This window comes from Lissotriton helveticus, chromosome 3_1 (assembly GCF_964261635.1).
Source record: "Lissotriton helveticus chromosome 3_1, aLisHel1.1, whole genome shotgun sequence".
NCBI classification, from domain to species: domain Eukaryota; kingdom Metazoa; phylum Chordata; class Amphibia; order Caudata; family Salamandridae; genus Lissotriton; species Lissotriton helveticus.
Window position 1 is genome coordinate 1032409402 of NC_136061.1, and position 15038 is coordinate 1032424439.

The window sequence follows — 15038 nt, forward strand, 5'->3', positions numbered from 1 at the left end:
TCGTAAATGTGCTTGGTCAGGCAGGGGCACAACAGATAGAACAGCATCCAGGCTGTGCCCTAGGTCACAGGCATTGGCACAAAAAGCAGTACGAAGAGTATCCAGGGCTCTCATAATGTCCACAATCCGCACTGGTGCCTTAGGAGAGAAGGATGCATCGGATCCATGCACACGGGGCTCAGAAACTCGGTGCAGCCCACAAGACTGGCCATCCACGTTATCATCACCAAGCTGAGCACCACGCCGGCGCGCTGTAGAGCCCCACCGGGCCGGGGGCACAAAGGGAGCACCGACCATATTGCACCAAGCAGGCATAAGCGTTGTGACCGCCGCAGCCTTGTCACCAGTTGCAGCCCGGGATCGTGAAAAACGAGCTCCGCTGGCTCTGTCACCAAGATGGCTCCCACCTCATCACAGAGCGAAAGAAGACGCAAACAAATGCATACAGGAGCACGGGCGGTGAAACATTGTTGCATTCGCAGCCAATATGCCCCCCTCGTAGAGAGGAGTAGAGCGGACAGAGGGGAAACACAGAATTCAGCCGCAGCACTCCGTCGGCCGGTCCGGCGCCGTCCACAGCGGCCGCTGTTGTCGTGGGCGAAGGCAGCCGCCCCCGGAGAACAAAGACCCGTCAGCGTCGGGCAGCGTCCGGGAGGAGGCGAGGACGTCCCAGCGTTTCCACCGCAGGGAGCACCGAATAAGACACACCAATGGAGTCGGGGTCACCTCCCGAGCCCGAAAACACCGCTTAGGATCAGGATCGATGCCAGGATAGGTCGCGGGACGGGAGGGAAGCGAAAAGGTCGGCTGAGCCGAAGGATTAGGCAGCCATCATGGTCGCAGGCTAGGCTCCTCCCCCCGAGAGGAGCATTTTCCATTCGCTGGGCTCCCCTTTGGTCTCATCAGCGCCCTTTGGGTTTTTGTGAAAGTTATGAGGTGGTGGTATCGCACCTTCGGAGGTAAGGGGTGCCACTCTTTCCCTACTTCGATATTTTCGCTGTTGATGGCTGGCTCATCCTAGGTTGTCATCAACCACTTCAAGACTATGCCACATCTCCTGTCATCTTTGGGGTTTGTTATAAATATGCCAAACTCACACCTTACTCTTTCTCAGATGCTCACCTTCTGTACACTGTTCGAATTCATTTCCCCCAGGGAAGAGAGTCCAGGACATTCATGCTGTGATCCTGATGTTTGAGCCTCTGTCCTGCATTTCAGTAAGGTAGACTCAGATTGCTAGGACTGATGGCCTCCTGCATCCTGCTAGTCAAGCACACCAGTTGGCACATGAAGGAGCTGCAGTGAGATTTGAGGTCCCAGTGGGCCCAACATTGAAGGGACCTTGGCAACCAGGTTCAGATTTCGCAGGATACTGCAAAACATTCTCAGTGGTGGTTAATGGACTGTGATTGGGTCAATGGCAGAGCCCTCTCCACCCAGAGCTGAGAGTGGTGGCTGATGCATTACTACTGGTGTTGGGAGTGTTGTATAGGATTTTAGGACCCTAGTGTAATTTTCCCAATTCATGCCCTTATATAGGTATAAATCACCCTATCCTTATATAGGCATAACCATATTTAGACCTAGCTCATGCAGTCCAAATACGGCATGGCTACTTCCAAGAGTTTCGAAAATCCACAACGATTTCTTGGAAAACTCGCCTTCAGCAGTCCGGGACTTCCCCTTGCTTGAATATTGATTTGTCCAAGAACTCATGGAGTTTTCAAAGAACTGAGACTCTTTGATGACATTATTATGTCCAACCTTACGTCAAACTCGACACCTTCAAGGTATAAATATGCCCAAACTTGCCCTAGCAAACACACGGTGGTTTGGAGCAGTTCGACTATCTACTTGCCTGACGCAGCTCGCTACAGCAGGTGCCGAAGGAAGCCGACCCTCCAGCAGACGCACTGAGAGAGACGCTGTCTTTTCTCCTGCCGAGAAATCCAGCTCCAGTGTTTCCAAGCTACCCTTGTGGGTAGCTGTGAAATAGAGTCCTGAGACAGAGAGATACCAGACCTCCTTCATTCTAAACCAAGGTACAGAGCTGATTAGACCCTAAGAGAAATCTTGGATCGATTCTTGGCAAAAAAGAATACTAAACCTATGCTACATCACACTTACTTCTTCCCTCGTATTGACCTAGGTTAGGTACATTGGGGTAGGCGAATTTTAGAAGCACCAGTTGAGTACTTTTAGTCTTTATTTATTCATGTATGTATTCTATATATCTTATGGCTTAGAAACCATACCATGCTTTTACAGTATTATTTTATAATACTCTTCTTGCTGTACATGTTATACTTTGCAGCCAGTATTACGATTGTAGCAGTTCATTACTTCTGCATGAGAAAGAAGACTGTTCAATAAATACCTTTTATTGAAAACGCCCGTCTCTCTATTTCTCTGCACCTCTGGTGAAACGAAGCATGCACGATTGACTGAGTAAAATATCTATCTATTGTTTCCACGACTCTGAAGATACGTTTTTTCTTGGGGGAACAAAGTTGTCATGTTTATGCGGTTGTCAGAAACAAATCCCTTCTTGTTTATTCGAGAAAGTTTCTAGTGACCTCTGAGCTAGCTGGCACTCACAATTAAGTCTAATATATTCAATAGAGACCTAGTCGACCTCAGTCTTGCGTCTAATCTATAGGATAAATTTTTGCAATGCGCAGAGCCTATTGGGAATATAGGAACTACACTACAGGAGGACATCTGGGAAAACTGGACATCGGAGGCCTCAGGTCCCTAGAAGAGTCCTGGCTTCCCATCAGCCTTCTGGAGCTGAGGGCTACCCGCTTGGCGTTGAAAGCCTTCTTTTTGTTTACCAAGAGGAGGCTGTTGCAGGTGCTCATGGAGAAGACCACCACCATGTAGTACTGTAACTTAGCAGGGTGGGGTGGGGTCACGGCCAGTGTGCCAAGAGGCATTGCACTTCTGGAAGTGGCTAGACCGCTAAGGAATCTGACAAATGTGAACCACCGAGCAGGTTCATTGAATGTCAGGGCAGACCAGCTCAGCTGTAGGCGCCATGCGGATAACAAATAGCAGTCACATCTGGAGGTGGCACGAGGTCTCTTCCGCAAGTGGGGAGAACCTTGGCTTGATCTATTAGCCACCGCAAAGAACGTGCAGACTGCGCTTTGAAGTTTCCAAGGCATATCTCGCTCTGAGATGTGTTCCATTCCAAGTGAAACTTGGCTCTCCTATATTCTTTTCTGCCAATTCTACTACTGCCCTGATTTCTCAAGAAGATCAGGACAGACCCAGCTCAAGTCATGCTAGTTGTTCCGGATTGGCTACAGAGAGTATCTAGAACTCCTGGGCTTGAGCAGCAACAGGGCACAGTTCTGCACCAGGGACTTTGCAACCTCTCCTTCATGCGTGGAGATTGAACAGCATCAACTTATTCAAAGCTCGAAGGTCCACACAGAGACGAATCTCATTATTGGGTTTTCTCGCAACAACAATGGGGGCCAACCATTCAGTCGCTTCTACTGCTTCAATCACCCCAGTTTTTAGTAATTTATCAATTTCATTCTTAACAGAATCTTGCATGTAAATTGGCACACGCCTAACTTTTGCTGCAACAGGGTTTGCACCAGTTTTCAACTTGATTTTGTGTTTGTAACCTCTCAAACATCCTAGTTTTTCACTGAACAAATCTTTAAAGTTCCTCACCACTTCTTCGCTATCAACTTCCACAGCTTGCACTTGAATTGATGGATTTGCATTTGGATTGAGCACCACACCCAAATTTGCTTGATGTGACCAGCTTAAGCTATCACCTTTTTCCGCAACATACATTTTCCCTACAACATATCTCTCATTGTATTCAATATTCTCTATGAAGTAACCTAACATCTTTATTGGGTTTTTTCCATAACCTGTTGGTTTCACATCTGATTTCTTTAGCTCAAATATTCCTTTAAAATATTTTAAATCTTCTTTTGAAATAAGTTAAGTGTGAACAGGAATCAAACTTCATCTTAATCTTAACCCCAACTACACTAACCCAGTCAGATGGATGTTCTATGATGTCATCATTAATTTCAAATGTATCTTCTTTAGTTTCAACTCTGGTGTCTCTTCTAAATCTTAGTCGACAATTCTTGCCTAAATGACCTTTCTTCTCACACACTTTGCAGACAGCTTTCAAAATTGGACAATTTTTATCATTAGTATAAACAAAAGGATTCTATCAATGTGTGATGGTGACTATTTTTATATATTTTGATTTCCAATATATAGTGTGATACTAGGCTCTCTCTTAGATCTGAAAAGATGAGGGCACTATGTGCTTTTAAAATACCCCTCGCACACTAAAAAGTCCTTTAGTGTCATGCTTCATCATGGGGGTCTTCCCGTCCAGCTACGGGGCGGGGCGGGGCGTGCTACGATCGCATAACATCCAATGCGATCGCTACGGTGCTCATTTCTTTTGTCAACCATTTACTGCGTACCAGTGTCCTGGTAGAAGGATTTACAGGAGAGGCCCAGGTCGGGTGCAACGAGCTTTTCAAATGGAACTAACTGGAGAAACATTTCCCTGATGAAGGCGGGTAATCCTGCTGAAATGCATTGGATGTTATAAATTGGGAACAGTCAATATATGGACTCTAATAATGGAAAAGTGCCAATAAAGAAACTCATGAATGAACTTTAAAAAATTCTCTTAGAACACTTATTTTTAAAAAACTTTTTGGGAGCTGAAGAATCAGCAAAAACTTGTGCTCAGGGTGACAGCTATACTATTTTAGTACTGCTGCTACATGGAGGGCTTTACAAGTCGGCATAACATAACAAACTTTCCAACTCTATGAAATCAAATAGTCTCACATAAATAATAATTGGTGAAAGTGATCTTTGGATTGGGGCCTCTTACCCGTATCTCTATATCAAAATTACCCTGCCCCTTAACCTGAATCTTGTGGTCATGAGCATATCCTCCCCCATCCTTCAGGCATGTCAGCCTTTCTGCTCCTCTGGGGCAAATAGGTGTGTTGCCCCCAATCTGCCCTCAACCCAGTAGACCCCAGGGAAAAATAGAGAAAAATTGCATGGTTGGAATGGCCTGCCCAGACATCGGGCTAGCCGTCGGCCCAGAACGGGCTCCGCATTCTGTTTTCCTGTGACGTGGAGCATCCCTATTTCCATAGCTAGCAAGAAAAAGTTTGGATTCAAGCAAATTAGTGTGACTGATGTGCATCTCACAACATTTTCATACCCCCCATTGCCCTTAAGGTTTTGACAAAAAAGTGTTTACCCCAGTATTGGAACTTTCATAGATTCCCATGCTTTGTATCATTCCCCGTCGTCGGAATGGGAGCCTCGGTAAATAAAATATATCATAACCATAGAAACAAGAGAAACCAGGCCTAGGCCTCATCTCATTTTGTAACATATCACCCTCTTTGTGTAAAAGAGCCCAAACTTTTCTCAACAACCAATCAGAACAGCCTCACCACATAGAACCTTCCTGAGAGAGCCTCCGATTTTCTACCGCACGTTGTGCTAGGGAGTCTCCACTGAGCTCTGCTCAGTTTTCTTTCTTCAACTTCAATTCTTCTTCAACTTTTCTTCAGGAACTTATTATGTCGGACAACGAAAAAAGGCTTTGTTCAGGGCCTGTGCTACCTGTGCAAAAAAGAGGCTTTTTGTGGAGGACAAGCATGAAGACTGTATCTACTGCTTGTATCCAGACCCCAAGGCCACAGATTGTAAGATCTGTAGGACTTTTTCGACAAAGACATTGAGAGACAGGGAGGGCCGATTACTAACTTGGCTACAAAAGATGAAGTCTCGGAAGGAAGTACTGTCTTCGGACGAGGAAGACTCTTCATCTGCTTCATCTTCCAGGAGGTCCAGAAAGAGGGGTAGGTCACCTCCCTCTACTTCTGCGGAGATCCCTGTCAAAGCCCAGCAAAAGATCTCTGATAGGTCTGAGAGGGCTGGTCCCATTAAATCTCCTCACCGAGGTGAAAAGGAGAGGCTGGGACAGGCTGCTACGGTGGACACAGCCAAAAAGATAGAGGGATGCTTCTGTTCCTTCACAACCAATTTTAAAGGTGAAGGACAGCAAGAAATTGGCTGCTGATTCACAGGATGGGAAGCCGGATAAAAAGCAGCGTCCGTCGACGACAAAATCAGCAGGTACGACGTCTTCTCAAAAAGCCTTGATTTCTGTGGTGGCTCCGTCGACGGTAGCTCTGTCGACGTCGACTCCATTGGGACCATTGTCGACGTTTAAGGTGCCTTCGTGCTTGTCGACTGTAGCTGTGTTCTCGACGTCGACGATCATGACGACGAGAGTAGTGTTGGCGGCTTCAACGGCAATGGTGATGCCGCCGACACCGTCTACGGTTGGTCCACCGTCGACTATGAAAGCTCAGTCGACGATGAAAGCTCCGTCGACGACGACCACTTCTCCGTCGACGGTTCCATCGACGTTTCTGTCGACGAGGTAGTCGACGATTCAAAAGATGCATTTTTCCATGCACAAGCAGCAGATAATGCCGGAGATGACGTCTCCTAGAAGAGTTTCATCCTTACCTCCAACTATGTTGTTTGATGAGGAGTCTGATGACGAGGAGGAGGAGAATCCATATAGGGATGCTTACAGTCCCTCGGACTTGAACGTAAAGTGTCAAGATACGGACGCGGAGGAATATTATGAACAGCAATATGTCCCACAAAGCACACCTCCTCCAACTTTAGGACAAGACATGGTAGCCATGCCATCGTCACTAATATCGGACTTACAACTAATGCTGCAGGATTGCAGGAGCAGGTTTCCCACTCCACCTGTTCCGCAGCAGGAGCGCCCTCCTTCGCCAGTTAGACCTCCGGCTCCAGCAATCATAGTGACGACGCTGGTTCCAGGGGCTGTGCAGCCGGATCCCATAGAGGAAGTCCACGACATAGTGGATGATGTCTCTTCTGATGATGGTGTCCAAGAGGAACCTGCGCATGATCCAGATCTAGAGTATGATGATAGTGGTGCGCACGATCCAGATGTGGCGGGGCAGGATACTGCTACTTCTCCGCCTGCTGACATTGGGGGATTCCACAACCTCATGGAGAGGGCAGCTGTCAGATTTGGTCTGCCAATAACAACTGTGCAGTCAGACTGCTTCCTATATGATTTTAAAGAACCATTCAAGAAGTCGGTCCGATCTATTCCTATCATCGAACATGTATGGTCGGAGGGAGTTAAAATTATGCAAAACCTGGCGACAGTCATTCCTGTTCTTCCCAGGCTTGAGAAGAAATACAAGGCGCCGGATGGCAGTCCAGCTTGTCTTCTAGGTCAACCAAAGCCGGATTCTGTAATCTCTCAAGCAGCGCAGAGCAAATCAAAGAATCCTTCCACGCCCCTGACAACACCTCCGGATAAAGAGGGACGGCGATTGGACAATGTGGGTAAAAGATTCTCCTCTATGGCCAGTCTTCTTGTCCGTGCTGCTAATGCCCTTGCCATTCTTGGCAGGTATGATCGCCAGATGTGATGCGACCTGTCCCCGTTTGTGGAACAGCTCCCGGAATCTACAAGGGATGAGGCCAAGAAGGTTTTGGTGGAAGGAGAGAGGTCTTCATCGGAAGTGATAGATTGCGCTATGGACATCGCATCCACTGCCTTTCGTGCGCTGGCGCTGGCTGGATCAGCTGTGCTGCGGCGTCAGGGCTGGTTGCGGGCGACCTGGTTTCGCCAGGAAGTCCAGAACAAAATCTTGAACTTACCATTTGACGGAAAGATGCTTTTCGGGAAGCATGTGGATGAGGCCCTTCAAAGCATCAAAAAAGATACGGACACGGCAAAGTCTTTGGGTTCGTTGAACTACCGTAAAGTTCCTTTTAGAGGAGCGAGAGGAAGAGGCTTCTCCTCTAAAAGAGGTGGCAACCAACAAAGATATTCATCCCAGTCTTACCAGTCTTACAAGCCTCGATACTCTAATCAACGTCAGGGCCAGTCGGCGTCTTACTCTCGTCAATCGCAGAGAGGCCGCCAGAATCGTCAATGGCGTGACAACTCCAAGAGGAAATAGCGGCCTCGCGGCTCTTACTACTGTTCCTCCTCCTCCAATTACATCAGTGGGGGCAGGATATCTCTTTGTCTCGACAGCTGGAAACTTATAACATCAGACCAGTGGGTCTTAAATATCATCAAGTGGCCATACCTCCAACCAGAGCTCCAGGCGCCTGTCAATCGAAACATCTGGGACTGTTACGTCTCGAGGCCCACCAGCTTTTTATCAAGGGGGCAATAGAACCTGTACCTCTCTCACAGAGGGGTAAAGGGTTTTATTCCAGGTTCTTCCTGGTTCGAAAGACGACAGAAACTTGGCACCCCATATTAGATCTACGGGAGCTCAACGCCTATCTCATCAAACTGTCGTTCAGGATGGTCACTCTCCAAGATATTCTTCGTCTTTTGAATCCGGGCGATTACATGGCGACCCTGGATTTAGATACTTCCATGTGCTGATCCACCCAGCTCACAGGCAATACTTGCGCTTCACAGTAGGCAAGAGCCATTTCCAATTCAAAGTACTTCCTTTTGGCCTACGGTCTGCTCCGAGGATATTTACGAAGGTGTTGGCCCCAGTGGCTGCGTTCCTAAGGAAACAATCTCTAGAGGTTTTTCCTTAACTGGACGACTGGCTAGTCAAAGCTCCAACTTTCCAGGAACCTTCCGAGGCTGTGGCCGCCTGAAGTCAGGTGTTCAATGTCCTGGGCCTTCAGTTCAACAAGAACAAATCAGTCCTCCGACCGTCCAGGTCAGCAAAGTTTCTGGGTTCCGTTCTCGACACAAAAAATTGCACGGCTCACCCTTCAGTCGATCGTCAAGACAAATTAATGCTCTTGGCTCGCCGATTGCTCAAGAGGAAGTCTGTCAGTCCGCCTCTACAAGTCCCTTCTAGGGTCGATCTCATCCTGCATACCATTAATTCCGCATTGCAGGCTGCGGATGAGACCTCTACAAGAGCAGCTCGACAGACAATGGTACCAAGCAGAGGGCTCTTTCGACGACAAGATTTCAATTACGCCAGAAATGAGAAGAGCCTGCGACTGGTGGGTCGTAAGGAGCAACATAGCAAAGGGCTTGTCTTTCATGCTCCCTCCGTCTCCCATGGTTATCACCACGGACGCCTCGTTAGAAGGTTGGGGAGCGGTCCTCCAAGACTTACAAGTCAGTGGTCACTGGAATCCAAGTCAACGCCAGTGCCACATCAACCTGTTGGAGCTCAAGGCCATCCGATTAGCTCTACAGGCTTTTCTACCGCGAATACAGAATCAATCAGTGCTGGTCCGCACAGACAACCAGTCTGCCATGCACTATATCAACAAGCAGGGGGGAACAAAATCTCAAACTCTGTCCAAGGAAGCTCAATTGATTTGGGATTGGGCAATCCTTCACACGATTGCTTTGACTGCAGAACACCTGGCGGGTTCGCTCAACATCACTGCGGACACCCTGAGTCGCCAGAAATCGACCACACACGAATGGGAGTTGGATCAGGCCATTCTGGAAGAAGTGTTTTCGGTCTGGGGGACCCCGACCATAGACCTGTTTGCGACTCCGGAGAACACCAAATGCCGGTTCTATGCAAGCAGGGGATCCCCATCCGGGATCCTTGGGGAACGCGCTTTCGATTGCCTGGTACGGCGCATTCTGTTACGCTTTTCCACCAATACCCCTCAATCCGAGGATACTCAGGAAGGCCAAAGCGGAGCCGTGCAAAATTATCTTGATTGCACCAGCGTGGCCCCGGCAGTTCTGGTACACGGAACTCCTATTGCTCTCCCAGGCTCCTCCGATTCCCCTGCAACTGATTCTGTCCCTGCTGTTGAGGTCTCAGGGTCAGATACTCCATCTGGATCCGGGCTCGCTTCACTTGACAGCATGGCTCCTGAATACAGGGAGTTCCGACATCTGAATCTCCCCACGGAGTGTAGGGAGGTGTTGTCTCAGGCTCGGGCACCAAGTACTAACAAGAAGTATAAGGCAAAGTGGAAGAGGTTCTTCCTATGGTGTCAGAAGCAACGTCTCCATCCGTATACTTCAGCTCCTCATAAAATTTTACCATACATCCTGTTACTGGCTAAATCTGGACTAGCACATTCTTCTGTGAAAGTGCATCTGGCAGCCATCTCAAGGTTCAGACGGACGTCTTCCGGCCCTTCACTTTGGTCGGCTAGAATTGTCAAGCAATTTATGAAAGGCCTGTTTCGGATGTACCCCCCCAGTCCATCCTCCACCTACGATTTGGCAACTTAATTTGGTGTTAGCTCAGCTAATGAAAGCTCCGTTTGACCCCATCCACAAGGCGGACCTTCAATACCTTTCATGGAAACTGGCTCTTCTGTTGGCTCTGACATCGGCCAGGAGAGTTAGTGAGCTGCAAGCTCTCTCCATAGTTGAACCTTTTCTTCAGTTCAAACGGGATGTTCTAATCCTTAGGACTAATCCAAAATTCATCCCTAAGGTTCCATCTGAATTTCATCTGAATGAACCTTTGATCTTGAAGTCTTTCTTTCCACGACCTACGACTCCAGCAGAAAGATCCTTGCATTCATTGGACGTTCAAAGGTGTTTAAAGTTCTATTTGGAGCGCACAAAATCTTTTAGAAGAACTTCACAATTGTTTGTATCTTACAGTGCTCCGCGGAAGGGGCTTCCGCTAACCAAGTGCAGCAAGCCACTTGCATCCAGAGTCCGTGCTCACTCCACAGGTCGATGGCATCTTCAGTAGCTCTGTTTGCTGGGGTTCCTGTCAAGGACATCTGCAGAGCAGCAACGTGGAGCAGTACACATACCTTCACGAAGCACTACTGCTTAGAGTCTACCGTGAAGGATGACGCTGCTGTGGGACAGGAAGTCCTCAGAAACCTTTTTCAATGAGAGGTGAGCTTTCCCTACATCCCTCCTTCCTGTATAGCACATTTTATATTTTGTTCCTATAAGGGTACCTATATTGTCATGTCATGTGATGCAGGTAACAAAATGTGCTTTTATGGCTTACTGCTAACTACTCTGATACAAAGCATGGGAATCTATGAAAGTTCCAATACTGGGGTAAGAAAACAAGTTACTTACCTGTAACTTTGGTTCCCCAGTATTGGTAACTTTCATAGATTCCCATGCGCCCACCCGCCTCCCCTGGGAAAGCTCAGCCTGTTTTTACAGAGATAGTGGCTGTTGCACAACGGCTACGAAAATCTGAGGCTCTGAGGCTCTCTCAGGAAGGTTCTATGTGGTGAGGCTGTTCTGATTGGTTGTTGAGAAATGTTTGGGCTCTTTTACACAAAGAGGGTGATATGTTACTAAATGAGATGAGACCTAGGCCTGGTTTCTCTTTTGTTTCTATGGTTATGGTATATTTTATTTACCGAGGCTCCCATTCCGACGACGGGGAATGATACAAAGCATGGGTATCTATGAAAATAACCAATACTGGGGAACCAAAGTTACAGGTAAGTAACTTGTTTTCTTACTTCTCATTTCCGAGGGGGAAAATTTCAGAATCTGTGGGGCTCCACAAATGTCTCACTACCTACCTTTGCAGATAAAAACGCTGTGCCATTTGTGTTGCTTGCCTAGCACCTATCACATAAAAGGCCCCAAAACGCACAGCAGAGACAACGGCAATTAGGCTAGTGTCAGATCGGTCGGAATGTGTTGCTGAACCGAACACCATTAAACAATGATCATGAACTACTTGTTGGGGGAGCAGCATGGACCGACTCACACCCACTCCGCCACCACTGGATAGGATATATGCAGTGGTGTCAGGATAAGCACATGGGGAAGGTTTCTGGAACAAACAAACCAAAACTATTCACTAAAATAAATTGAAACAGCTGTCTAAAATAAGAAGGTTCTCCTTGTGATTTCCCACCAAGTAGCCTCAATTACGCTGGACTCACAGCACATCACACCGTCACATGAATAGGTGGGTTATTGAGTTTCAAGTAACACATATGTGGCAAGACAGCGTTGCACTCAAGTCGGACGCTGTGGCCTACTACCGTACTGTGGTTGGTAGCACCAGGTTACCCCATGGAACAAAAGGGCCACGTGTTGGTACATCACACTTTCCTTAACATAGGTAGACCCAAGTTACAGCACCTGGAACAAAGGACATACATATATCATACACCACACAGGTATGGCTGTGCTAACGGATGAGTAGTCTCTCTGAGCCCACATCCAAACATCACACAATTGACTTATATCACTGGTTAATACAGAAGAACAATCCAAATCACTTTGGTATAGCAGCTCTAATCAGAGAGTTGTCACCAAAAGGCCCTAACAATGATCATAGTTCGTAGGGCAGAAAACGTAGCACCTTACTCCCCCTTAGGGCTAGCAGAGAATATCAGCAGCACTTATCGCTAAAGTCATTTAGGCCGATAAGGAATTATGTCAGGGAAATTCTCAGGAGCGCTCCACAGGCTGAACCATCATCCAGAAGGGTTCAAGAAACCTGGATGTATACAGCTGGGAAATCATAGTTGGCTGTCGAGACTGGAAGTCTTGCGAGGGTTCGTTTTAAGGCCGTCATTGTGATCAGTGGGCTCATCCTCACTTCGGATGGGTCCAGGGTTCTGATAGGCGGAGTTAAGTGATGGACCACAGCTCTTCACACAACCCGTCAACCTTTCCCTCATAACATGCTCACAGGACCACTTCTACCTTTCATTGGGCCTACCCTTAAGTTGCCTCCTGCCAGTATTACCTTGGAGGAGAATGTAAAGGAAATCATGAGTGCAGTTCATGACAATATCAGTGGGAGGTGTATGGCACTGCATCTAGAGGAGAGTCTTGGAAAACTGGAGGCTGATCATACCATTGCTCCCCATCCCACATTAAATCCTTCACTCCCTTCTTGTTAAAGATAATGTGTAGTAAATGTGAAGGCTGTACTATAAAAAAGCAAATCCGCTCACAACTTTTAATTTATTGACAACACATTCTCTTTATACAGTTGCTTTAGAAATTATGGGTAATATGTAGATTGATGCCTGCTCTTCCTGCATTCGTCACCAGTAAGTCACTGAACACTTTACCTAATAATGCTATCTCTGTGGCTGTTCAGAAAAGAAATATTAAAAGTATTGTTAATTTTTTAGGTTTTTTGTTCAGCATCTACTTTTGACGGTGTTTGCTGGTTCTGGAAGTCGTCATTGTGATGTATCAACTCCACTGTGATAACCTATTAAAATAGAGCTGTTATGCCATTTTGTTGTTAAAAGCAAACTGCAGTTAAAAAGAAAAAAATAATGTTTATATACATGGATTGTAGGTTTTAATAAATCCTATAATTATCATAATCTCAGATACATGCATTAAATCCTTGTTTATAAAGCACAGAAAACCCATATAACCGATACAATTCGGAACGATAAGAGTTATTCAAATAGGTAACTCTTCAGCATCATCTTTAACTGAAGGAGTTGTTCAATATGTATGTCTGCGCTATTTTATAGCTCAAACCTAGCCAAAAGATGGCAGAGCAATGTACAGGTTCAAAGACGGGCATGAGGTCACTAAATGGTAGTTGAGGTAGCTTGATTGTGGACATTGTGATGTAGTTTTGTTTAAAGAGGTTTGTCTTCGCCTTTTTCAGAAATTGGAACAGGTTTGGGTCAATCCTGATGGATATGGGGATGTTGTTCCAAATCCTGGATGCAGAGATGAAAAAGGCCTGTGCCCTTATTTTTTCTTCGTACACTTCTTGGTCTGCCCACTGATGGTGTCTTGGCTGCAGGTTTTCTGAGTACCACCAGAGATAGTGAGCTTGTGTGCAAGATACTGTTCGTGATGGCTTTGTAAATGGTAAGCTGGTTTTGAAGATGGTGCTTGCCAACAAAGGGAGCCAACGGGGTTCTATCAGGATGATTGTGATGTGATATGCAGTCCGGTAGCGAGTTCCCCATTGTGCTCACAATAGCCAGAAACTGCTTTCTCCTGGTCTTCTTCCTAATACTCTTAGGTGGAACTAGAAGCTATTTCCCTGTAGAACTTGCAGCTGTCTTGAGACAGTTGGTACTAAAACTCTGTTTCAAATAGCCTGGAATATTCCTAATGAAAGATTTGAGCATGGATGTAGGTGAATGCTTTATTCTGCATAGTATGCCTGAAAGCCCTTCACAGTGTAATCTACTTTTACAAATGTGAAGCTTCCCCATATTCTTAAAATTCTTACCAATTTGCATCATTTCTCACCTAGACATACTTTGCCCTCCATTAATAGAAACAAAATACACAAATAAAGAACACAAATTAAAATAGCTTAGAATTCTTGGAAATGTTTTTGTGTACTAATTTACTATCAGTTTATACATTTGCTTTTTTTAATGTAATTTATTGAGTTAATGTAATTTAATTTTAATTTAGAATTTAAATTTCGTCAGAATTTAAAAATATTTGTTTTGGCATATTACTGGTAGTCACTGCCTTTATCGTAAATAAATAGGCATATTTAATGAACATTTGAGATGTAATAACCTCATTTGGACAAATACCTGGTATGTCACACGTCTGCTAAGGTACATTTTAGAAATAAAATCACTGAAGTCTAATGCCTTACTTTTTTTAAACTTAGTGTTCAAGTTGCCCCATTATGTAATGGTTTGAGTAATGTTTTTTTAAAGATGTTATTTAATAATCAGTCTCCTTCTATATATTATTTCAAGGGGAAAGTATAATCAAACAATATTTTCACTTGTTTTCAGAGTAGAGTTGTCATTGATGATTCTTACCATGACAGCTTAAGGTCTGGTCTGTCAGGGTTAGTGACTGAGCCTAATCTTTCAGGCCGTTCACACACTTTGACCTTCTCTTCGAATGAGGTGAGTTTCAAAGTGTGGATTTTGTGTTCGTCTTGTCACCCTTCCATCACTCATTTAACTCCTGATTTAAACCTCTAATTACATGTTCGTATTCATAGCATATTTGGTTTCCTAATTCAATACAATGCTGCTTGAAATGTACACACTAAATTGCTAATGTAGGCAAATTTGAC

General features: G+C 45.8%; 1 protein-coding gene across 3 annotated transcripts in view; it reads left to right on the forward strand.

Annotated features, from left to right (window-relative positions):
- The window catches only part of LOC144823224 (neurabin-1-like), a 647660-nt gene that overhangs the window by 595163 nt on the left and 37459 nt on the right, over positions 1–15038 (forward strand). For 2 of the 3 annotated variants that reach the window (XM_078681559.1, XM_078681560.1), the window contains one exon: positions 14749–14865. The exons of the other annotated variant lie outside the window; for it this stretch is intronic. In XM_078681559.1, coding sequence (XP_078537685.1) covers positions 14749–14865 — 117 coding nt within the window. The remainder of the gene's footprint in view (positions 1–14748; positions 14866–15038) is intronic. 3 annotated transcript variants of the gene reach the window in all.